The following is a 27,052-nucleotide window of genomic DNA, read 5'->3' on the forward strand; positions in this document are numbered from 1 at the left end:
AAAAGAATCTTGGCATTAAAAACACAAACGTGCCTCTATCAGAAGGGTCCGTCTCTTGACCAATAATGAAACCTATGGGAACAATTCATCATGCGTACATCTTATACATATGCCAAACTGCAAATGCACCCATTTCAGGAATGGTTGCAGAACAAATTGGCACAGGCCACTGGGAGTTGGGAGGATCTAGTGGTTGTCAGAGAATTCAGAAAGAGAAAAAATGATGGAAAACAGATCACAACACTGTGGTGAGACTTTTCAAATTGCCACCAGTGATCATCACCACAGATGCATCACACATCTTTGAGTGAGTGGGGGAGAGACCTCATGGGAAGCCTCAACATCTGGGACCTGTGGATGAATGTGTTGGAGCTCAAGACTGTTACTGGCACTAAAGGCTTTTAATGCACATGTTAAGATAAAACAAATTATTGATCCAAACTGACAATATGGCTGCAATATTCGATCTAAACAAGCAGGACATATGAAAGTGGGCCATCCATATGAAGACAGTCGCGATGGCAATGCGCCTGCTCGGCATACAGAATGCGCTGGCAGACAAGCTAAACATAAAAACAAATTTATCCCACAAATAAGTACGCAAATGCTAAATACAATTTTACACAAATGGGGCATGCCAGACATAGACCTATTTTACAACCCCAGAAATGCAAAGTGTCAAGACTTTCGTTTCCAGGTACCCACACCACAGATCTAAGGGGAATGATTTACCAATAGACTGGTCAGGAATATTTGTTTATATTTTTCCCATATACCATTGATTCCAATGGAAATAGATAACTGCAATCACTCAACCATGATGCGAATCCTAATAGTTCTGCAGTGGACGATGCAGATGTTTGTTTATTTAGTTAAGAATCTTATATAGCGCTGGCCAGACCCGAAGGTATCACTGCTCTTTACAACAATTACTGTGACAATAACCGACAAACAGTTCAACATACATCATTGTCTTGTGTCGAATCAGGGGTCATGGCTTGGAGGGGAGCATAGAAGGGGAAGCAAAAGCCCCCTCAAAACTCACCCAATTACTAGGAGCATGTCACCCAGTCTCAAGGATTTACAAACTTCTGATCCGAGAGCCATGCAAACAACACTTGAATAATGTGGCAAAGTGGGAAGCAGAACCCAACAGCAAAACTGTTATACTGAACTGGAAGCAAATACACACAATGCCCTTCAAACACAAAATCTCCCCTACTCTCTCACAAACAAAATTTATGATCATAAACAGGTCATACTGGACCCCTGAACGTCTATTTAGATTAAATCTAATCCAATCCCCTCTGCTGGAATTGCAATGCCCACACAGGTGATTTATCTAACATGCTACTGTTATGCCCAATGCTAGAAAAGTTTTGGGATCAAATTTTCAAATACATTTCACTGACTTTTAACATCTGCCCGGTTAAGGAACTATCTTATATTTTGGCTGGCTTTTTGGACCCTGACTTGACAGGGGAGGATGAACGCTTTCTGCTTGACTTAATGTTGACACTTGCATGGAAAATAGTCCTTTGTAATTGCAAGAGCGTTGGGAAAATCACATTCAAGAAATGGCAAGAATGGTTAATTTTTTTAAGAGGAGCAGATAATATTGTCTTAAATACCTCCCCATGGAAGCCCAGACACAGGAAACTATGGAAGGCGCTTGATGCTAACACTAAGGTTTTTAAACCCCCTTGAGCTAGTAGACTAAAATGATCACGCTCCATATCACCTTACACCCCCCACTGCCCTTGGAGACCTCCGCGGGAACTAATTGAAGGCTTCCCCCCTTTTTTTGATTTGACTTTAATACACTACCTCTAGTTCTTTGGCACTGAGCTCTACCCTCGCTCCTCTCTATTTCTCCTCCTTCTGTACCTCTGCATTCTCCGCTTTCCTTCTCTTTTTTTCTAACCTTATTCTGCGGGCCTTGTACTGTTCAGAATTTGAACCTTGCTAGAATTTGGTCTATCAGCTAATTCATGGATAATAGGCTGTGCATGAAGTCCGGTCACATTCAGCTTGTACCCCAGCGAAACATTACCGAGGAAAGTACAACTCAGCATATGGACCAGACACGATCCTACCAAGTTCATCAAGTGTACATGCTATCATCAAATTTCTCGGAAATTAAGGCCTTCGGCGTGCCTGATCGCTGAATCTATTTCTTGTCTCCATTTTCATTTAACCGATAGTAATATTCTGTCCGTTCCACTACTTGTTGTCTTCTAGTATTGGTTACATGAGTGACGTGATGTACACCCAATACTTCGCCCATTCTTTTATGTATTTTGTGTTGTAAGTAAAATCAATAAAATTTCCTTGAATAAAAAAAAAAAGAAGATGGGGTGTGGAAACCCTCTTGCGTTGGTTGATTGTTTATCATCTGGACGAGAGATGCCTGTAGTAGTGGCACACTCTTGCGCTGGATGGTTGCTATGCAGGTGTTCGAGATGTTGGTTGAGGACGAGATCCTTGAGCTGTCCTTTGAAGTTTATGAAGGAAGGGTCAGTCCTGATAATGGGCTGGGATGGAGTTCCAGATTTTAGGTGCATTTCCCGAGAAGAAGCATGCCAAGGTTTTTTGTTTGCGAGTTTTGGGCGGAATGAGAAGTAGGGTGTTTGGGCTCCTAAGATTTCTCGTTTGACCTGCCTTTTTGAGTTTGGACACAAGCTAAATTGGTTTGCCAGGGTGAATGACTTTGTGGGTGAGACATCCAGTTCTGAAGTGAGATGTGGTCTTATTTCTAGACTCCGTAGACCCTTCTAGCAGCTGCATTCAGTGTTGTTTTGAGGGGGAGCTAAGTGCGCATTTTTGCCGTACCTGTGAGGGTTGCATTCCCGTAATCTAATCTGGACAGAACCAGAGATTGTGTGGCATATTGAAGATCATTAGGAGGGAGGAAGGTTTTGATTTTGTTGAGGAGTTTCAGGTTGTAGAAAGTGATCGTCGCCGTGCTCTTTATATGTTTGGTCGTGATTTTGCGTAGTCAGCCAGGGTAAGATTGCAGTTTAGAGCATCAGTGGATTTTAGACATTGTTTACTTGGGTGGGGGGGTGCTCGGTTTGCTGTTGTATATGAGAAGGATTTCCGTCTTAACCTTAGTTGAGTTTTAGGTGTTTGTGTGATAGCCAGTGCTGGACTTCTCTGAGAATGCCATTTAGCCTATGTATGTCATTTACTGAGGACGTTGCCAGGTAGAGCTGGCTAACGTCCACATAGAGGTGGAGGGGGAAGTTGTCTTTTTAGGTCTCGCTTAGGCTGCACTTGAGCTGTTTCTTTGAGACATGTTGTATTCAGGATATGGGCATTAAGCTCCGCCCATCTTTTTTAATTGGCTCCTGTCCCTGTCCTTTGTAAATGGTGGCTCTTCAATGGTCAATAAGCTTAGTAGTCCCTCCTTAGTACCGCCTTGTCTCTTCTTGTAACCTCCCATGAGGACATCCCCTGTTACATGTGTTGGTACTCCCTAGGTTTTCATTTCAGCCTCAGAGCACTATTTTCTTGAAGGGCTTCCGGCAGGACACACGCTTGGTGCTAAGCAAGGCTGGCAATGGTTACTTTACTCACTAGCACATCTCCCATTTATAAGAGACCTTCTATAAATTTCCCTTCATCCGCTCCATATTTGTACACCCTAATCCAGAATTAATATAATATTTTTTTTGTCATACATTTACTAATTGTATATATGGGCATAACTATTTGAATGTACTCGTGGTACTGTCTTGCATGCAATGCATTATGAGTAGGGTGGATTTACCATATACTATATATAGCCAAAAGAGGTCCCGTTGAACCTCTTTTGGCCACATATGGTAGTGCACCCTGCAACATGTCTAGGTAAAAAACATTAGCATTTATAATGCCAATAACTCCAACCAATGTGAGACCGATTTCTAATGCAATCGGTCTCGCATTTGTTAAAGTTAGAGCTGTTGGCGTTGAAATTTTTACTTTTGCTTTTTTTTCCACCATTGTCAATAATGCTATGCAAATATAATAACTCCACTGCAAATAAAAAAAACAAAAGTAAAAAACAGTTATTTTTCAACCCCAACAGCTCTAACTTTTATCAAATGCAAGACATATTGCATTGCATATGCTTTTTTTGAGCATGACAGTAAGGGGCTCCATGTAGATGTTGAACAGTGAGAGGGAGAGAACTGAGCCTTGTGGGACACCCCAAGTTATAGGAAATATTTCAGAAGTCGATTTGTTTATTTTTATTTGCTGCGAGTAGTTTTGTAGGAAGGATATGAACCATTGTAGGACCGCCCCGCCTACTCCGATCCTTTCTCGGAGGGAGTTTAGAAGAAGTTTGTGGTCGACAATGTCCAAGTTGCCGATAGGTCTAGCAGACTAAGTAAGCAGCATCTGTCTCCATCGAGGGATATGTAGACATCATCTAGAACATTCAGGATTGCGGTCTCTGTGCTGCACCATTTCTGGAGGCCCGATTGGTGGGGCTCCAGTAGGTTGTTGCTGTCAATGTGTTGATTGAGTTGAAGGTCAACACATATTTTGAGGATTTTGGCTAAGAAGGGGAGTTGGAAACAGACCTGAAGTTATTGAGGTCATTTGGGTCAGTGCCCTTCCTTTTTTTTTTTTTTTTTTTTTAAATAGTATGACTTGGCAGATTTTAAGACTGGCATAACTCCGGTCCTCATGGAGCTATTTACAATCTTGGGCCAAAGACAGGTTAGGTTGTGATTCAGGTTTTTTGCCAAGTGAGCTGAAATAGGGTCATCTACGTGGGAGGAGGGCTTGGACATTTGAATCATTTCAGCGATATCTGCTTCTGAGAGGGGGTTGAACGTCTTCCAGCTCCTGGGCATCATGAGGGGCCTTGAAGTTGGTTGCCTTTGGTTATGTCCGGTAGATAGACTGATGTTTGCGAGTCCAGACGGGAGATCCATGATTGTGAGTCCAGGAGGTGTATGTGGTAGTTTTTTCCTTCATTACTGGAGGGCGGGATTTTGTTGGATGGCTGGGTGTGATTGTCAAGGGAGCACTTTATCTTCGTGAATTTATCATTAAAGAAATTAGCAAAATTGCCCGAGTTCTTTGGAGACCTGCGCTGTTTTTAGGGTTGACTTGGAGGTTTTTTGTTTAGTGATATTGAAAAGCTTTTTGGGACGGTTTTTGGGCATTGTCTAATGTGCTGAAGAAGGAGGCATTTTCGTTTGTGATGTGCTTTTTATATTTCCAGCGTTCTTTTTTGAGTTGGTCAAGGTGGGTTATGGATGGGTTAGTTCGCCACAGTAGAATAATATGGTGATCCGACGAGTCGACAGGAAGGTTGTGGTCAAGAGTAACTGTATCTTCATGAGCTATAATGACCTCAAGGAATGAGCCTCTGTTGTGAGTTTGATCTTTGTAGTGCTGGATAAGGTTGTTATTGAGTAAGAGTTTGTTTGAGGATTGGATTAGAGCATTGTTCTCGTTGTTCCATTGAAGGTTGAGGTAACCTAAGATTGATATTGGAGTTTGAGAGTAAGCAGTGTGTTATCAGGTCAGATAGGTGTACTCCGAAGAGGCGTGTGTTGCCTGGAGGGTGGTAAAGGAGGTGAGAGTACATTGTTTTGTTGTTCTTCATCATTATGGTGGAGGTTAGATATTCAAATTAATGTGTTTTAGGTGAAGGTTTCAGTAATGGCAATACTCTTCTTGTGGATGATTGCAAAGCCACCACCACAATGCGTTTTTCTGTCTTTCTTGATGATTGAAACCCCGGAGAGCACTAGCTTGTCAATGATTGGGATAGCAGGATTCATTCGGCCAAATTTCTGTGATGAACGTGATATCAATGTCGTGGTTCAGGATGGTTTACGCAAATTCTGTTGTGTTTGGTTACGGATCTGCAGTTTATAAGCATGCAGGCATTCCATTGTTATTGAGCTTTGTAGGGGGAGGTGCCATGGGTATATTAATGTGGTGAGCTGGTGGCCTCGCTCTCGGTGGGATGTGGTCTCTCCCAAATCCAGTGATAAACTGGATCTTGGAAGTGAGGTTGTCTGTTGTTGATGGGGAGTCATAAGAAATGGCAAGATCTGTCCTCTCCCTCTGCGACATTGTGGCTCTTGTTCTGTGTGGTCTCTGAGAATGGTTCTTAAAAGGCGTTGAGTTCCGGCTGTGTCTTGGGAAAACTAGATTGTTGGTTGGTGGTGCTGGTGCTGTGGATCGTAGGTGTAAGCGTTGGGCAGGCTTCTGATGCGTGATTAGGTTCATTAAGAATTTGTTTATACCCTGTGAGGAGGGAATGGGGATGTTAAGTTTCAAATTGACCGGTGTGATGCATTTCAGAGATGAAGAGTGTCTGTCAGTGAGTGCGTGATTCACGGTGTCATTGATTTCTATATTGTTAATGATGGGTCTGGTGGGCAAGTGGTGTGGGCACTCTTGTCTTGTTTCAGTCATCAGATTGGTGAGTGCTGATGGTAGGTTGTGGTTCTCTGACCTGGTAGAGATCTCTTGGGGAGGATGAATTTTCCTCCCAACAGGTCAGGACCCACTGACAGTACAGGACGGACAGGCTTTTGATCCAGAACCGACGAGCCTCAACCTGGTGGCCTGGTTACCTAGTTCTTAGTTAGGACACTAACATCCTGCCAAGAACTAAGGAGATCCAATTATTTTATTTTTTTTACAGAGTTTTATATAGCGCGAACTAGACCCGAACCGAATCCGGTATCAGAGCGCTTTACATAGCACCAGTTACGTTACATGAGGACAGGAAGGGTAAGCGACCAAGGGAAGGGTAAGCGACCAAGTACACTGAGGTGCTACACCTCAGAGTGGAAGTGATATATCCACTGGTGCGAGAAACAGGGACTCATAAACAATAGATCTGGGGGCACCACAGTCATTCTATACATAACTCATATGGTAGATGAAAACTATTGTAGCATACACGAAGGGACTCTCAAGTAAAAAGATTCTTTACCATAACAGTCATAAAAATATTTCTAGAAGGACCAACAAGTGTGCCTCCCAAGGTCAGCGCCCATGTGAAATCTAAACATAGTGCTTGCTCAGCTAATGAAAGAACTATTTGAACCCATTTACAAGACCGAGTTAAATGTTTTAACTCTAAAAATTGCTGTCGAAATAGCCATCACATCAAGTCACTGAGCTACAAGTTTTTACCATTCAGGAATAAGGTCAGATTTGTCATGAGGACAAAACTTGCTTTTTCTTCCTAAGGTGGTGTCACAATTTCACGTTAACCAAACTTTCTCTTCCAGGGGATCCTCATCAATAGTCATAAGCATTAGAATATTCCCGCCCATGCGCGGGAGGGAATATTCTAATGCTTATGACTTTGATGAGGATACCCCTGGAAGAGAACTAGGATTACAGGTAAGTAACTAATCCATACTGCTATCGGCAAGACAAGCTGAAAGAGCCTTCATGTACTACCTCCAGGAAACTAAGCTTGTCAGAAAAAGAAAGTAGTTCTTCGTTTTCTTTGCAGCAGCTATCAAAGAGACTCCAGTATCTAAGTGGACCATTGCACAATGGATAGTGCAAATTATTCAAATATGCTACAAGAAGGCAGGCATGATACTTTAGAAATAACCAAGGCGATACTCCACAAAGAAAAAAGAAGGTACTCTAGCTTTTCGGACAAACGTTTCCATTAATGACATCTGTATGCGAGCTGTCTGGTCCTCAATACTCCCCTTTACTAAAGTGTACTGTGTGGACATTCAAGTAAATGGAGACCGAGGCGCAGACGAGTAAACAGAAAAGCTCAGGCAAGACAGAGTGCGGAAAAAGTATTTTTACCTAGCTTCCCCAATGAGACAGATACAATTACAAAATCAGATCACAGTATGTGCATATAAAGAAAAGATTCTTGATCCGAAACAGAATGATAATTTACCTGTAGAAGTAGTTTTGCAGCTTGAAGACTTTTTTGGGTTCACATGCAACACTCGCCTCCACGGAAAGTAAGGGGGGAAAGAGGTGAAAAGCGAAAGAAGCACCACAGAGAAGGAAGTGCAACAGTCTGCAATTCGCTAGGGGATAAAAGAATCTGAAGATGGCAACTATGAACAGGAACTTGCAAGGTGCACTTGTGATGTCACAGGGGGGTGGCCATGCCACCAAATAGTAGTCTACTTCAATGCCCACCAAAGAGGGGTGAGGGGGTACAATTCTGGATCCATTCACTACATAGAGGAATCGTGCATAGCATGTGATATCAGAAATTATTCAAGCTGCAGAATTGCTCCTTCAGCTTAGTAACCGCTGGGGAGCAGACATGGGCCTTTGTCCAGTCCATGGGCAGTAGTCTGCACAATAACAACGGTTTCACATTAGTGTACTGGGACTGAAGCTAGTTCTGCTAGCCATTCGAGCTTTTTACAGACTGATTCACTACTGAGTGGCATTCCTTCGCTCAAGACTGCATGACCATCATGTTCTACCTGCGTAGACAAGTCGGCACACACCACAGTTGTCTGTCTAAGCTAGCACAAACTGTCTGACATTGGACCATTTGTCACCCTGTGCGTCTACTGGCGAGACACCTCCCGGTAGGAGAACTGCAAATTTGCAGACCTGCTCAGCAGGGCGCAGCAGCAGACACGCAAATGGAACAACCATGCCCAATTAATGCAATGCTTACAGCTTTAGATCGGTTTGCTTTGCACAACAAATAAAAATGCCAAAGCTTAACACAATACTTGGGCTATACTCTATTGATGAGTTGGTCAGGGATATTTGTGGATGCTATCTTCCACTGCTGCTCATTCAGTCAGACTCCCCACGATATTGCGGCATGGATTAGCAAATTTAGCGGCACAAATACGGAAATTAGCGGCACAAATATGGACATTTTGCTGCATTTTTGCAGCACTTTATTTTACTCATAATCATTAATTTTCAACCGTTTTAGCAGTGTATTCCACTTTGATGTAGGCATGTTTAAAGTGTCTGCAGCAGCAGAGCTGCAGTCCTAACCTCGTGGGAGGGAGCTGTATTTCTCCCTGGGATGTTCTAGTGCCCATGTATGCACCCTTCCCCACACAAATAGAAGAGGTTCTGTATGAGCATCAGAAGTGCATGCTTCCTGCACACAAAAATTAGTACCACACAGACATCGGCAATGCAAGTAACTGTTCTTAAGGACAACCAGTGAGTTCTAAACAGCCCTACTACTGGGCCCTCAGAGGTGCATGTGCGCCACTCTGCCCCTGCCATGCCTATCTGTCAAGAGGAGTCTGACATGTGCCTGAGTCTGTGTGAGCTCTGTCTGCCTACCAGTAGTGTTTCTGAGACGGTACTGACATATCCCAAGTTCTACTGGATTATCATATGTACCAACCAATATTACAATGTTTCTCAATCTTCCATTCAAAAATAGTACATTCAAGCTTTTTTGGGAACAAATTCTATCACAGGCAGTTACTTCAGCAAATGCAGCCGTAGTTTAGAGTGACAGGAGAGGCACGTCGGAAATGAATTCTGTAGGAAGAGAGAACTGTGCTTTGAAACCATGTGTACAAATGGATACAAGTGGTAAAAGCAACAGTGCCAAGAAATCCTGGAGGGTCTGTTCAGTATGTAGTGTCGAAAATGCGGCAGACACCAATTATGCTCATTCTCATAACCCACTGTTGCACTCACTACTTCTGGAAATATCCATATGTCCCCATAAAAAGAAATTTGTATGTCCTGATCTCACCTACCACCAAGGTCAGCTGCAACACCCCAACCTCCGGGCACTGACTTTAGTTTTATTTGTGTGAGCTTCCAGAATGGTGCCTGCAATTTTTGAAAGACCGAAAAGCCCACCTTACGGATTTGCTTCGCAACCAATTGGAATAATTTTGCCCACTATTGTAACAATCTCCGTAAGCGAGCTCTTGAATACCTCTGTAGAAAACATAATGTGTTACTTAGTTCAGCGAACCCCTGTGGAAGGATATGTTAATCATGCTGTGTTGCAGCAGCTTACCTGCTAAGTAGGAGAGACCAGTCCGTTTTCAAGATCCTTGTTAGTAGAGACACTAGTCCCTTCATCGAACCTCAGCTTTGTTCTTTGGTTGTTCATGAGACTCCCATTTGTCCTCTTTTTCTGCCTAAGGTCATACCTCATTCCCATTACAACCAAACTGTTGGTTTACCAAGTCCTCCCCCCCCCCCCAACGCTAATCAGTTGCTGAATGAGACTTACACACTCTAGATGTTTAAGAGCCTCTCTTTACTTCATTGGCCTGCTGAAACCATTTAGGAAGACCAAGAATGTATTAGCTTTTGCCCTCTCTCATCTTGGCAAACCAATTTCTAAAGTGTGCCTAGCCAGATCGATTGTCTGAAGAATACTATGCTAAAGCCAAACACACACTACACTCTGTTCCTAGAGTGCATTCTACATGCAAAAATGAGTACTACAGCTTTCCTACTCTAAATTTCACTCGCAGTTCTATGTAAAGTTTCAACACGGTCTATTAATCACACATACACCAAAATTGCAGTGTGAATATTCATACCTGGCAAGAAGTACACATTCGGCTAACTGTACCTACAGGTTTGTTCCAAACATCTTCTCTCCTGCTCGCATCGCTATATCTACTTACTCTGGCTATTATAGGAAAAACACAATCTAAGATACCAGCCTATGTCCTGATTTGTTGTGGGTTTTAGAGGTGGCTTCATAAGTCCCCATGAAACCTCTATGTCGTGCTCAACACTATATGCAAGTAGGGTGCAGAGGATATAGTACAATAGTGTCACAGGCTCAAATCAATTTTTACAGGTAAGTAAAAATGTCCTTCCCCAGGTTAAGTAACCTTTTTCTCTGTATCCTAATCTAAATGAAAGCCTGACCTTTTGACTTCCTAATGCTTGTATGTGTTTCCATATGTTCATAATTTTGTTTCAAAAGGAGAGGCACTAATGCAAAGAATTTGAACGTTTTTAAGTTATATATCCCAAACAATGCTTCTAATGGCATTGTTCATGAAAGGCTACCTTATTTTATGAAGGGTTGTAAGATCTGGCAGCAGGGAATATTGTAAGCATGTTTAACCATAAAAGAAAGCCAAGCAAAAATTACCACAGGTGGTTAACATTTTCATATTAGTCCTTTGTTGAATGTAAAATTGCCACGTTAATGCATTGTCTTTACTTTCACAGTGCACGTTTGAAGGATGTGGAAAACGATTTTCACTGGACTTTAATTTGCGCACTCATGTGCGAATTCACACTGGAGACAGACCCTATGTGTGCCCTTTTGATGGCTGTAATAAGAAGTTTGCCCAGTCAACTAACCTGAAATCTCACATCTTAACACATGCAAAGGCCAAAAACAACCAATGAGACTACACTGGGGGAAAACGTCAAACTCAACAAAGCATCTTATTGGACTATGAATGGGGAAACTATGCTTCCTCTCCGTATGGCTTCTACGAAAGAATTTTAAAAGAATCCTACAAGCCTAAAGGACATGTTTTGATATAGTACAATAAAAAACTTTAAGGATAATATTGCTCGGATGCTCTCTTGCCCTGTAAACCGGTTCCGAGAACATCGTTTTTGTACAGTGTGGTCCCAACAAGAGGACAGTTCATGAACTTGCATCGAAAAAGACACTTCTTTATACAACAGTGCTAAATTGGACTTTTCACATTCTTATAAATACGAGGCTCACCTGTTGCTTAAATTTTTTTAATTTTGTATTTTCCAAGTGTGCATATTGTACACTTTTTGGGGATATGCTTAGTAATGCTATGTGTGATTTTTCTGGAGGTTGATAACATTGCTTGCTGTAGATTTTCTTTAAAAGAATGGACAGTTACTGTACTACATGCATACTTCAAAAGTATTTTCCTGTAAAAAAAAAAGATTATATAGGTTTTGTTTGCTATCTTAATTTTGGTTGTATTCTTTGACGTTAACACATTTTGTATAATTGTACCGTATAGCCGTATTTAAATCATGTAGTATGAAATATTAGCCGTGATTCAATAGTGCTAATCAATTAAAACCATTTTAGTCACTTTTTTTTGTAGGAACAATACTGCCAGATTCTGATGTTCACTGTAATTATCTTTACCTTCTCACTTTGGAAAGTGGTGCTGATTTGTAGACTGTATTGTACAGGCCCTGGCCTTTTAACACCCAATTTGTGCATCCCTTATAATATAAAGGACAATAAAACTTCGGTCCAGAGGAAAAAACATGGTAGAAAATTCTCTCTCATCAGAGTTTTTCATTTGCTATCTAAAACTGGTCTGACTTCCTTTTTAATCTCTCAAATTGGAAAATAGACGAGATCCACCCAAAACTTACCAAGATTTCTACATGCTGTGTGTTAATTATGTTTACAGCATGTTGTCCAACTTTATTTGGAAGGCAAAACAGATATTCAACTGCACAATTCTACCATGCAAGGGAAGGATGAAGTGATTTACTCTGTGTGTGTGTGTGTGTGTGTGTGTGTGTGTATATGTATATATATATATATATATATATATACACACACACATACATATACACACACATGTAAGTTTAATTGGAAATATTGAGGTTTCTACAGGAAATTTAGTGCTTTACATCAGTCCTGCTTATGGATTTTACTCATATACTTAAGTGTTGCAGAGTAACAAGGATGTCAAGTTGCATTTCTGGCGGGTAAATTATTCTATTGAGAGATGTTGGTTTGCGTACCTCAGTAGTTTTTAACCTTACTTTGGTAATAACTTATTGAATGTCTTCATCTATAGTGTGGATTAGTCTTTATCATTCTTCCTTTCTCATCGAACATTCAACAAAGAAAATCCATATTTGGAATGATCTTTTAGCTGAAAGGGGTGTGTAGGATGGAATACTATGTCAAATACTTCGCTAAAGTGGCTGCTGTAATGTAGTTGCATTCCATAGGGACTAATTTAATTGTAAAAACAAGAGTGCATCATATGATTGAGTTTTTAATCAATCTCAAAAAATGCACAATAGTGTCAAAATTGGTTTGGATACATCTCTTAAGCATTCAGTTTTTAGGCTTGGGATCTATCTCGTAGCATGTTAACTTTTGTTTGTTATTTTGCCATACATGCTTTGGTATCCTTATAGTTAATAGTGCACACCAGACTGATGCAAAACATTTTTCAGTTTTTGAATGTTCAGTGCAGCTTAAATTTGTTCAAAAATGCATGCATATGCTACGTTCTACTTCGAACAGATACCGTTAATTGTTCAATTGGTTTGAGAAAGCAAATTGGTGATAATACTTTCTTGCCAATGTAATGTTTATGAATACATGTCTGACTGAATTTCGGCACGTCTTGTCTCCTTGCTCTTGGCAGTTGGATAGTGCTCTTTCTTTGTTCATAGAAAAGACCAAGTTGTGGACGGGACTTCACTGATCACTAGATATGGACTATATGTTACTTTTCATGCCCTTTGCTCTCTGTGATGCATGCTGAGGTGCATCCACAACGTCAAAGAGCACCATGCAGATAAACAGTGAGTCCAATTTAGAGGAGCAATGAAGCCCCGCCCTTTGCATTAACTTCCAAGAATAATAAAATTGCTTAAGAAACTGCAAAGGCAAGACCTGCTCAAATGCATTTGAAAAGACGTATTTGTTGATGCATAAATTGACAACCGCCCCCCCCCCCCCCAACCTGCACAATTTTGATGATGTTCATGTCAGCCACACTATGCAATCTAATTCTCGAGTGGTGACTTTCCTTCTTACACAACTGCTCCACAGCTAATAATTCAGTTGGTGACAATATTTGCCAAGTCCCGTTGGTGAATATTGCATAATTTAATGGGGACATGTTTTTTCTCTTTAATAGCAGTGGAGTATAACGCAGCATTGATAGTTAAAAATCGTTTTACCTCCACAGGAAGCAAACATCTAGGCAGACGTGCCTGTTTGAAGGCATGCCGTCTTAAGATCTTGAAAGGCAGATATTGGTGTGAAACGGCTTACGGAAATCTTCCTTCTGATACTAAACTGCAGATGCAAAATAACCCCATGCACCTTTTCCGTTGGAAAGTATCTGACCCTTAAGATACACTCGTGCTGAGAGAAGAAATTAAACTACCTACTTTAGGTTTTTTTCACCGATTGTTGCGCTGTGTACCATTTGTTCCAAAGCTGTTTGTACTTAGTTGGAATTTGGGGGTAATAAAAGGTTTGTGCCTTTTACACACAACGCATGTTTGAATAATATTGTAGTATTTTTTCTTGGTGTTTGTGTTTATGCTCTGATTTTCAGGCGTGTGAAAAACGGATTCATTCAGTGAAATGGTCACACAGACCCTTCACAGGTGAGGTGCTAACATTAAATTAATGAGATAGTCCAGTGCCCAGTTTAAGCATTGAGTGCAGTGAACTATTAGAATAAAGGGGTATGCCAATATTTTAATTAAACCATGCGTTTAAAGTAGTGTTGCTGCATGTCTGTTTGCCTTATTGGCCTGCCCAAAAGACATACTTGTTTCTTCCCTTAGAAAAAACCCAGGGAGACATTGTTTTCTAAATGTTAATTGGGGGAAAATATTCTTCTCGACTCTTTATGCACCGTTTCTGAAAGAATAAAACAACGATTTATTTGTAAATGTACACTCCCGTGGTGCCTGCACCTTTTGGTTATTGGTATGTTATTGAAACGTGTTACCACTTTACCCATGTTGCCCAATTTAAAGTAAGATGAATCAGTTTTCCCTTACTTGTGATCCTTCAGCAGTGCAGTATTGTTTCCTTATTCTCCCTTTGGCCGAGTATGAGAGGTGTCGCTTGTCGAGTGTCAGTCTTCTCTCAGGGAATTCACTGAAACAGGGTATTGGTGTAATTTCTTTTGTGTAACGATTTGGGTTGAAATGAATGTGGCTGGATTTTACCTAGCTTTCACATGGCAATCAAAAAATTCCTGTAGACGATTTTATAATTTTGTGAATCTTCGTAGACTCTCAAGACCTAAGTAAGAGGATGCAGGTATGTTGTCTGTATTCTTTCTTGGACAACAGATGTTAACATATTTCTGAACAATTAATTAGCTTTGCTTTTCAAGTACCCCGGGCTATGTTTTAGTATATATTTCCATTAGCCTTGTGTATCACTTGTACTGCTGTTGGTTGTTTCTTTCAGCAGGGTTAAAATACCATGTTGTACTTTGGTTTTCTATCCTGTCGACTTGATGAAATACAAAATTGGCATTTGAAATTATTGAATTTTGAAAACGTTTGGGAATATTGAGTGGTAAAATTTAACTAAAAGATCAATATGTTTAATGCGTTGTTTTCAAAGCCTTATTTTTTCTAATAATTGTATTTATATGTCTCATTTACATTGCTACAGAATTAATTATAACTAATATGCTTAACTGTTTCTTTTACATTCCTTTCTTGATTCTGATCAGTTTCAAAGACTGCCTCATCTTTCATATTCACCAAAAGCAAATATTGCAATGGGGCACTTGTTTTATTTAGTGCTCATACTTCTCGGCGTAACGCATGGTTTTAAATTTGTTGTATTCAACAAGTGAGTGTGGAGCATCTAGCGGCTTGGCAACCCAGTCATAAACCTAAAACAAGCATTTGCAATGCAATAGGTCTGGCATTTATGAGAGTTTGAGCTATTGGCATTGTAATGACAATGCCTTTTGTTTGTGCTGTTTTTCATACCGATAAATAAAAGGTGTTGTCACTTACAGTGCCAATAGCTTAAACTCTCACAAATGCGAGACCTATTGCATTGCAAATGCCAGCGCATGTGATTTAAAAAAAAAAAGTTAGGAGAGAACGTGTCCTGCCTGCAGCAGTTGGTAGGACAAAGCTATTTGCGAAAATAGTGCCCGGAGGCTGTAATTAAAGCGTACCGAGTAACCACACATGTAACGGGGTGTCACCATGGGAAGTTACAAAATGAGACAAGGCGGTACTAAGGAGGGACTCCTAAGACAATTGACTAATGAACAGCCACAGTTTACAGTGAACAATGACACAAGCCAATGAAAAATATGGGCGGAGCTTCAAGTCCCTTCCTGAATACTGCATGCCCCCCAGAGCAAAGCATGCACTGCCCAGGCTCGACCTAAACATTCTGGTGACGTTATGCCAGAGTCTATATAGAATGACAAAGAAATTTGCTGTACCCAATAACTGTGTTTAATCAGAATCCTTTTTAAATGTGCTCTTTCCTCTAATTCTTATTTACACTTCAATATTTTCCTATCGGGTAAATTATGTGTATTTATAAGAAGGTATTAATTCTTCTGATTTTTGCTCTGCACTAGATTTTTCGATATCATGATGAGCAAACAAAAGTGGCTAAGCTCCTTTGCATTCTTAATCAAGGCAGTAGCTTGCCTTGACACAGTGCTTTGCAAGCTACAATTCTGAAACTGTGCTCCTAAACAGACCAGTGTTTCAATTGCTGTCTTGATGGCCAGTGATAGTCAGAAGGCAAGTGTCAGATTCTCCAGTATTAGTTCACATGCCTGAATCATTCCCCGTCGTCAGAGTGGGAGTCTCACGGTATATAAAAAGCAATAATATGCAATAATATCCTAAGAAAAACTTGGTAATAACCAACCAACCAGGAAGTAAAGTAGCCCAAGCTACAAGAGTAAAAATTTCCACACTCATGACTATCCTAGTCATTTTGTATAGTCCAAACTGCAGCCAATCCGGCGACAGCACCCACCAGAATGTTCTCCCCAGAGGCTCAGGCTCTCAGATTTTCTACCGCACGTCGTGTGAAGGGAGTCTCCCTGAGTTCTGCTCAGTTCTTCTCAACTTTTTCAGGATTTCTTGGTTTTAGGATGTCTTCCTCAAAGAAATCATTATTCAGGCCTTGTGAATCTTGTGGTAAGCTCCGACTTTAATCAGAATATCCCCACAAGAAATGCATCTACTGCCTGTATCCGGATCAAGTGAAGGACTGCAAGATATGCAGGACCGTCCCTCAAAAGACCCTCAGGGACAGAGAGGGCCGCTTACATCTGTGACTACAGGAGCTCAAAGACCAGGACAATCCAGGGACTGAGGTAGGCAGTATTGCCTCTGGGTCTACTGAGGCCTCTAGGAAAAGAGCTGCTGAGGAGGTGTTAAAATGGCTATTAAAAAATGTGTGAGAATGAGATCGCTAAACATGGATAAAGCACTTTTTGCAAAACGTAGCCACTCCTGGGCACTTATAAACTCATACAGACGGCTAGCACCCGCAACTTATCTGTCTTGTACATATTCACTGTATCTTAAACGTAGCCTTATAGCTATCAGAATGGGCGACTGGCGTTTTTTACAAGCCCTGCCCTCCTGGCAACGTACGGTGGAAGATACAACCTGTAGAGGGTGTGGGAAAACGGGGGAAACTTTGCTGCATGTGTTTTGCCTTTGCCCTTTTTATAATTCTCAACATAGGTGCAAACTAAAAGCTGAATGGAACAGGTTGGGTGCCCGAACCTGCAGGCAAGCCATCATCGTGGCCTTTAACTCAGAAAACACAGTTTTAAATATAAGGCTAGCCAATTGTATTCAACAAGCATATCGTAATTTTAACCAAATGAGTCCCCACTAAGCCTAGCCCTGATCCCTTTAACCACTTAATATACCTTACAACATTTATTAACTTCTAAGGAAGCAAAAATGAAATGATTATAAAATGTATTGTAAGAGTATTGGGCTGTTTTTATACGTAAGATACCACTGGTTGCGTTCATTTTATAATGTTATTGAATAAGAAGGATCAAGTTGTGGATGTCCTCTATTTTTTATACGACTGTTAAATAACCAATCGCGTTTTTGTACTTTTTTAACATTTGGATGATAATGTGAATTTTGTATTCTTCTTTTAAAGATATCTGTGTTATATCTAAATAAAGACATTTGATTGATTGAGCTGCTGAGGAGGTGTTATCTTCTCCTGGGGCCAAGGTTGTGAAGAGACAGCAACCTTCTAAGGGGTCAGAGAGGCCTTCCACTTATAAGGCTACTCCTCCTGTCAAGAGCAAAACTTTGCCTTCCATGCCCCCGAGAAGAGCGATCAAGAATTTGCCTCCTAAACCAACTTCTGAGAAGATTTTACCTCAGAAGAAGACCCCGTCGTCGACGACACTGTTGACGACGATCTCCGTTGACGCAACGTCTACATCAACGGTAACTTTTTCATCACCTAAATCTGAGATGATCATGTCGTCGGCAACATCACCGTCAACGCTGGTCTAGGTCTCAGTGAAACCTGTCTCGTCGACGATAGAAACTACATCTGCCACAGTCGGCGCACCGCCAACGACTAAGTCCAAGAAAAAAAACGTCGACGAAGACTTCATCGTCGTCTAAGGCAACCTTATCGACGACTACGCCCTCGTCGGCGTTCTCATCTTCAGGACTTATTCCTCCGTCAACGAGCCCGTCGACGGCTCTTCCGTCGACGCTAAACTTGTCTGCATGTACAGAAATTCAAGTCTGGTCACCATCTACTGCTTTAACTTCTACGGCGAAGCCTTCCTTGCTACATAGGCGCGGTTCTGGGTTGGAACTTTTATCGCCATTGCTCCAGTCACCTCATAAGGTACCTCTACAGGTTCCTGACAAATTGTTGGACTCCGAAGACAGTGAGGAAGATTCTGTTTTGGATGGTAGGTTTGGAGCAGCTACAAGTCCTTCAGAACTGCTCATTAAATACCAAGAGGAAGATCAGGAGGATCAACCTTCGCCTGAACATTTGGCGTACCCTATTACGAATGTTCCAACAGCTCAAATGCTTGTAGCATTGTTAGCCAATCTTCAACATATGCTAAACGATTATTACCGTCGTTTCCCGCATCTGAATCAGCGGATTCCGTGCCTCCTACACCCGTGGTTCAGGCTTCCACATCAGAATTCAGGCCTTCAAGACCTCTTTCGCCAATGATTTCCCATCAGTCTGCGGAAGCACAATCATCAGAGGATGAAGAGAGAGAGGAAGGTGAGGTTGATGACTGATCCTTATTGTCGGAGAGGGATGAATATCAGATCCAGACACCTTCTCCTTCACCTCCGATTCCTACCGATTCACCTCCGGTGGACATGGGAGGTTTTCATCTTCTTATGGAGAGAGCAACCCAATGTTTCCTTATTCCTATGGAAACTGCGAAGGAGGAATGTTTCCTCTATGACTTTAAAGACCAGCCAAGGAAACAGATACCGACAATTCTAATTATTGAATTCATTTGGAAGGAGGGACTCAAGGTGATGTCAACTCCTGCTTCTATCCCTCCAGTATTGCCACGCCTGGAGAAAAAATATAAGGCACCTGACAAATCTCCAGCTTGCCTTATAGGACACCCAAAGGGCAGATTCTGTGATCGTACAAGCTGCCCAAAAACGGGCCAGAAATCCATCATCCCTAATCACAGCCCCACCGGATAGAGACGGCAGGCGTCTAGACTCTATTGGTAAAGGAGTCTCTACGATGGCAGCGACAACGGTCCGTCCGTGCGGCCAATTCTTTAGCCATTCTGAGTCGGTACGACCGACAGATGTGGTCGGACGTCTCTCCGTACATCAACATGCTTCCGGAACCTTCAAAATCAGAAGCTCTGAAGATACTGCAGGAGGGGGAACGGATCTCGGCCGAGATTATAGACTCTGCAGGGGATGTGGTTTCTACTGGGTTCAGACAGCTAGCGGGAGCTGCTGTCCTACGCCGACAGGGCTGGCTAAAGGCGACCTCGTTTCGTCAGGAGGTGCAAGCTAAGGTTCACGACCTGACCTTCGATGGGGAGTTTTTGTTCGGCAAAAACTCCCCATCGTTTGTTTGTTAGAGAAAGCCTTACAAACCATTAAGAAGGACAATGAAACAGCCAGATCTCTTGGCACCTTACAGTTTCGGAAGCCGCCCTTTCGTGGTGCAAGAGGACGTGGTCCTCTAATAGAGGAAGCTATAGCCAACAATCTTCCTACAGATCTTATCAAGGGAATCGGCGTTACCAGTCTCAACGTTACCAATCGTATGGCCAGCGCAACACATCCTATTACCAAAACAAGAAAAGGCCTGCCTACTGCGGAAAAGATTCCAATAAAAGGCAATGAGTATCATCACCTGCCACCGCTACTGCCGCAGTCCCATGTAAAGATTGGAGGAAGAATCTCAAAATTTTACTCAAACTGGTCCTCAATAACATCGAACAAGTGGGATCTAGACATCGTGGCCAGTTGCCATGCTCTCAAATTCGAGAAGTTTCCTCCAAACTTCCCTTCAAAAGGCCCGCCTCCAGCTCATCTCAAGGAGTTGTTTTCCCAAATCAATATGATGTTTAAAAAAGGAGCGATCGAAAAAGTCCCTCAAGGGCAGAGAGGAACAGGATTCTATTCACGGTTCTTTCTAATAAGGAAGAAGTCCGGAGAATGGCGTCCAATTCTAGACCTTCGTTCCCTCAACAAGTATTTGAAGAAACTATCGTTTCGGATGTTATTGCTTCAAGAAATACTGCATCTTCTATTGGCAGGGGATCACATGGCCACCCTGGACGTTCAAGATGCGTACTTCCACGTTCACATTTTACCCCGTCACAGGATGTTCCTGCGTTTCAGAGTGGCTGGCAGGGATTTTCAGTTCAAGGTCCTCCCCTTTGGGCTACGATCGGCACCCAGGGTGTTTACAAAGGTCTTAGCTCCAGTAGCAGCACACCTCCAGCTGGAGGCGATTCAAATATTTCCCTACCTGGACGATTGTCTTATCAAGGCGAATTCTTTCTCAGACACAAACATCTATGTCCAACGGTGTCTGTCTCTCTTCCAGTCGCTGGGTCTCTCTATCAATCTCAGCAAGTCACACCTTGTTCCTTCCCAAAGGCAAACGTTCTTAGGAGCAACCTTGGACACACAACTGGTCCAAGTTTTAATATCGGACGAAATGCAAGTGAGGATACAAAACCTGGCTCAGATGTTACTATCAAAAAAGTCAGTTACAGTTCAAGTAATTTCTGGGAATGGTTTCTTCTTGCATCCTGTTGATACCAAATTGCTGCCTCAGAATGAGGCCCCTTCAGGAAGAACTCAACCTGCAATGGTTGCAAGTCTCCGGTTCATTCGAAGATCTCATTCAAATCACGCCTCGGATGCGACAAGCTTTACTTTGGTGGGCCCAAGTAAGAAATTTGCAGAAAGGTTGTGCGTTCCTTCAAGAGGCACCAAATTACACAATCCCCACAGACGCATCCCACGAGGGTTGGGGAGCACATTTTCAAGGGCTGAAGGTCAACTGGAAATGGAGCCCTCAGCAAAAGGCTTGGCACATCAATCTGCTAGAGCTAAGAGCCATCGTCTTAGCCCTCAAGTCTTTTCGTACACTCATTCAAGGGGCCACAGTATTGGTTAGCACAGACAATACTACAAGTATGCATTATTTAAACAAACATGGAGGGACGAGGTTGGTTCTTCTATCCCAGGAAGCCTAATAGATATGGGCTTGGGCAATACGACACAGGATCAATCTCTTGGCTGTTCATGTGCCGGGAGTTGCAAATGTTCTGGCGGACACCCTCAGCAGGTCAACAGTGTCCACCCATGAATGGGAACTGCATCAACCAACGGCGGATCGACTCTTCCAACAGTGGGGTCATACAGATCTGGACCTCTATGCGACCAAGAAAAACAGCAAATGCCTGTTCTTTGCAAGCTGGCATCCCCACAGGGACTCTCAGGGGAATGTGTTTTCGATCAACTGGTCTCAAATATATGCTTACGCCTTTCCTCTGATACCGTTGGTTCCCAGAGTTCTCCGGAAGATGAAGAAAGAGCCGTGTCGCCTGATTCTCATCGCTCCCAGATGGCCTCGCCAATACTGGTTCACCGAACTTTTTCTCCTCTCCGAGTGCGATCCAATACAGTTTCGACCAATACCGAATCTCCTCTCAATTAAGAATGGTCAAATTTGCCATCCGGATCCGGCTTCTGTAAAATTAGCAGCGTGGCGCCTGAGCACCTTGAATTCGCTCATCTGAATATCTCTGCGGATTGTAAGGAGGTACTGGGTAACGCGCGAGCATCTGCAACAATAAAGACATACATAATTGCTTGGAAGAGATTCTGCATTTTGTGTCAATCTGCTGAGGTTCACCCATTTCATGCAACGCTGGACCAGATATTACCTTTTTTCTTACACTTAGCAAAATCAGGCTTATCTCATGCAACGTTGAAGGTCTTTTTGGCAGCCATTTCAAGGTACCGTCAGGTTGGGTCCACCCACCTCTTTATTTTTCAAGGATAATACAACGGTTCATTAAGGGGCTATTCAGAATGTTTCCTCCTGTACGTCGTCCGCCTCCATCATGGCATCTTAATGTAGTGTTAGCGCACCTCATGCGCCACCCATTTGAGCCAATTCACAAGGTGGATTTCAAAATCCTAACATGGAAGGTTTCTCTTTTGCTGGCATTGACTTCATCTAGAAGAGTCAGTGATGTTCAAGCTTTCACCGTCAATTCGCCTTTCTTACAATTCACGTCCAATTCTGTGGTGCTACGTACAAACCCAAGATTTATGCCTAAGGTGTCTTCGGATTTTCACCTGAACGAACCAGTCATCTTAAAGACATTTTTTCCTAATCCGCAATCCCCTGCGGAGAGGGCATTGCATACCCTTGACATCAGAAGATGTTTAAAATTCTATTTGCAAAGGACCTCTACCATTCGCAAATCCGATCAACTGTTTGTTGCCTATGGAAAGATACGGTAAGGACAAGCAGTGTCTAAACAAACCATAGCTAGATGGATTTCTGCAGCTATTGACTTTTGCCATATGCAAGTTGGAAGACCTTTACAGACAACTCCAAGAGCTCACTCTACAAGAGCTGTTTCTTCCTCGACTGCTCTTTTCGCTGAAGTTCCCCTGCAGCAAATCTGCAGAGCAGCGACTTGGTCCAGCAGACATACTTTCACCAAGCATTATTGTTTGGATGCTGCCAGCGAGACTAATGTGTCAGTGGGTCAAGCGGTTCTACGCAATCTTTTCAGATAAGGTGAGCCTCTGTTTCCCTCCTCATCTGTACTGCTTTCCAGACGCTTATTCCCTGCCTAATATTGGGTACATTCTCATGTGATTGCAAGTTTTTTCATGCATATATGAATGATGGCATTTTTAATATTTAAATGTATATACTTGCTATGTACAGATTTATACTACAAATAGCGTCTTCCAAGCATTATTTGGGTACTGCTATCTACTCTGATTCAGGCATGTGAATCTATGAAAGACACCTCAATACTGGAGAAGAACAATAGTTACTTACCTGTAATCTGTGGTTCTCCAATATTGGGGTCTTTCATAGATTCCCATGCAACCCGCCCACCTCCCCTCAGAGGCTTTTTAGGCTAGGATATTTTTAGCTTCACTCCTGAACGAGAAAATCTGAGAGCCTGAGCCTCTGTGGAGAACATTCTGGTGGGTGCCGTTGCCTGATTGGCTGCAGTTTGGACTATACAAAATGACTAGGATAGTCATGAGTGTGGAAGTTTTTACTCTTGTAGCTTGGGCTACTTTACTTCCTGGTTGGTTATTACCAAGTTTTTTCTTAGGATATTATTGCATATTATTGCTTTATATACCGTGAGACTCCCACTCCGACGACGGGGAATGGTTCAGGCATGTGAATCTATGAAAGACACCAATACTGGAGAACCACAGATTACAGGTAAGTAACTATTGTTCGTAGCAGTCGCCTGTCTCACACCTTGCTATCGGGATTTGTAAGTGGCTAGCACCAGATAACTAGTGGATGATATGCACCCGAATAAGCACTTGCAATATGTCTCTTAATTCAGTTGCGAATTACACATGGCTGACTCCCCATTTTTGGCAAATGCTTTTCAGTGCATTGTAATCTGGCGAGAATTTGCACGTCATCTATAACTGATCCCTTGCAACCATCGTAGAGCATAGCAGAATGCTATTTTAGTTTAATCTTTGTTTTGTGTTAATAGACCCGGAATAGTCATGCTGCCAAAGTGGAATCATCATGCCCTTGATATTTTTTTTTTCAGTTCTCCGTTTTTTTCATTTAAGATTTCATGTCTGGTGATATGATTTGTAATCGATCATTAGATATATTACAAGTGAAGAAAAGCATATGGAATTTCCTACGATTGGTCCAGAGATAAGTAATTGTGTACTAAATGAGCTTTTTAACCTTTTTGTTGTGTACATAAATTTTTGTATTGGGGTATAAAGCTAATATTAAAAATATATAATCAGTTTGGCTTTCAATCCCCTTTCTTTTAAGGTGTGCTGCACATCTGTGGAATAACATTATTATTATTTATTGCAATGCTGTTCTAGTTTAAAATAACATTTGAAATTGCAATTAAGGCACATTGAGGAAAGGGTTGCACATAAGCATTCTGATGTCATTTCCTTACTTTCTGCGTCTTCGGCTGCAGATCTGGAGCTTATTTTCAAAACTTTCTCATCCTTCGACCGATCCTTTCTGCATGATCTTTTCACAGTTGTCAATGGAAATGTCCCCACCAAACACAACAGGTAGTAGGGACTTTCACTAGTAGACGTCTGTGACCGCTCCCCCCAACACACAAACACACAGTGTAGGTCTTCGCACAGCTCCATGTCGTGCTATATTGTGCTTGGATGAACTCCAAGGCCATCCGGGACTATGAGGCCAAGCTTGGTGTTGCTGAGGTGTATAATGGATGTTCTCTCAGGGAATACTCATCAATAGTCATAAGCACTGAATAATCCACTCCCACTTGCGGGACCCCGGAGCATATATTAAAAACATATATATGTGTATGTTTAGAACCACAAGTACATCGTACTTCCAAAACATACATATATACTTGTATACACACATAAATATAGCCTATTATAGTTCCAATAGGCTAAAATGCCAAAATTACATGGATTTCTAGTGCATGAAAATAATCCCACATATATTTATTTATTTATTTATTTATTTGATTTATATAGCGCACTATAACCCAGAGGTCTCTAGGCGCTTTGACAGGATTCACAGGCAATTCAAAGGCTACAGCAGATTTTATCATTTAGGAATGGCCCCATGCTTGCTGAAACAACACTGTTTTTAATTTCTTTCTGAAAGACATTAACTTAATGTCCTTTCGCAGATCCAGAGGCAGTACTGTACTAGAGAACATACACTGCAATAGTGTTCCACCATAGTCCTTTATTTTCAGAAAAAGAAAACTGGTAATAGCAGGCAATTGGCCCATAGGTTTCATAGATGGCAGTATAGTAAAAAACTCGCACCTTGCCTTTAAGGCTTCCAAGAACCTGGACACTGCCTTTAAGACCTCCAAGAGCCCCCTCCTCCCATCATGCACCACAGGTGATAGGTCAGTTCTTTTTTTCTGGCTTCTGTGAGGATCCTGGAGCTTAAGCTAGTCAGTTTTTGTTTATTTCTTGTCAGAAATTGTTTTTTTTCATCTTCATTCGACATTTTTGACTGTTGGTAGCTGTTCTCCGTTATTTTCTGACAATTTAACAACTTTTTTCTGTCAGAAATGCCAGCTTTATTCAACAAATCTTCCTGTGGGAAGAAAATGGCATATTCAGACCCTCACTCTGTGTGCATCGTGTGTTTGCCATCTTCACACAACCCAGAGAAATGCTATTACTGCCAGCAATTCTCAAGAAGAACTCTGCCTCACATAGAGAAGATTAAACTTGGTCTTACTGGAGAGAGGAAAAGGACATTCTAAAAGTGGCCTTGGGAGCAATCCTGCTTTCAAAGAGCCCTCCTCTAAAGAAAAACTCAGAAGATGGCATCGGTCTGCTTCCCCAGCGTCGAAAAATAAGCCTATAAGCCTATTCCGGTATGTTCGGCGTCGAAATCGACGTCCGAAAAGCAAGTAAGGCATTCAACAATGTCTAGTAACAGATCGCCGTCGAAACGACTTGAAGCCTCCGTTGCCGAAAAGAAAGTCGACAACGAGGCAAACTACTTCGGGCTCGAAGAATGTTGGTCCTGAGAGACCTAAGACCACGTTGAAACACCCGTCAATGTCGAAACACCTGTCGGCGTCTAGATCTCCGCCTCCTTCTGAAAGGTCGGCGTCGAGAGGTTCGACGGCAAAGACTGCCGCGAGCCTATAAGCTGTCAGCGTCGAGAACTCCGTCGCCTTCAAGACGATCACCGCCTAATAGGCTGACGTCGAAGAAAGTACATAGATAGTCAACGTGGAGGACTTCATCACAGTCCCATGGATGGTCGACATCGAAGAGACCGTCGTCAAGCACGAGACAAGATTCCTCAAGTATCTCGCCGCAGGAGCGGTCGACGTTCAAGGTGGCACAATCCGTGTAGTCGGCGAGACGTTGTTTGACGGCGAGAGAGAAAAACCCTGCAGTCACTTCAGAAGAAGTGCCAGAAAGGCAGAGGTCGACGTTGAGGGCCATACATTCGATGGCAGGGGAAGTTTCATCACCCCCTAGCATTAACACCATACAGGTTACGCCGGAGGGATCTCCGGTTCCGGGTTCGAAGACTTCTGTCAATCTTTCTCCAAGATTGCTAGGGAGCATATGACACTGGAGGTTCCCAGGGCTGAAACTGGGCGCAGAAGTCCGGGCTCGGATTTCTCCAGAACATACTCACCCTCCAGAGTATCTGGTGGACCTCCTCTTACTGCATCCACGACACTCATGATCACGGGTGTGATCACAATCTCGTCATGCTTCTACACCAAAGAGGAGATGAAGATCACCGTCTTGGTCCACGTCCTTAATGTCTTTCATTAGGGACTATTCTCCAACTCTGCAACACCTCCATCCAGAGTTTCCCCAATTGACGACATAGGGACTTTTAATGAGGTCTTATGCCCGGGTGCCAGCAAACTGAACATTAGTATGTCTGCACCAACAGTCTCTACATCTGTCATCTTTGTAACCTTGCATCACAGATCCTTGGCGAGACCGTTGCTATCCTTAGTCCCAGGTCTACTAGAACCAATGCAGACCTTTTTAACTCCTGCAACCGTGGGCTCAGCACCCTCATGTATTTCTAAGAAATACAAAGCCCCAGGTCTGGATCCGCTTTTCCTGCGATCGGATCCCCCTA

At 42.3% G+C, this 27,052-nt stretch overlaps 1 protein-coding gene across 1 annotated transcript in view; it reads left to right on the top strand.

Moving 5' to 3' along the window:
• YY1 (YY1 transcription factor) overlaps positions 1-14,206 on the top strand; it is a 116,782-nt gene extending 102,576 nt beyond the window's left edge. Inside the window, exon 5 of the mRNA XM_078660176.1 lies at positions 11,158-14,206. Coding sequence (XP_078516302.1) covers positions 11,158-11,340 — 183 coding nt within the window. The 3' untranslated portion in view covers positions 11,341-14,206. The remainder of the gene's footprint in view (positions 1-11,157) is intronic.
• The last annotated feature ends 12,846 nt before the right edge of the window (positions 14,207-27,052 follow it).

This window comes from Lissotriton helveticus, chromosome 9 (genome assembly GCF_964261635.1).
Source record: "Lissotriton helveticus chromosome 9, aLisHel1.1, whole genome shotgun sequence".
In the NCBI taxonomy this organism is placed as follows: Eukaryota; Metazoa; Chordata; class Amphibia; order Caudata; family Salamandridae; genus Lissotriton; species Lissotriton helveticus.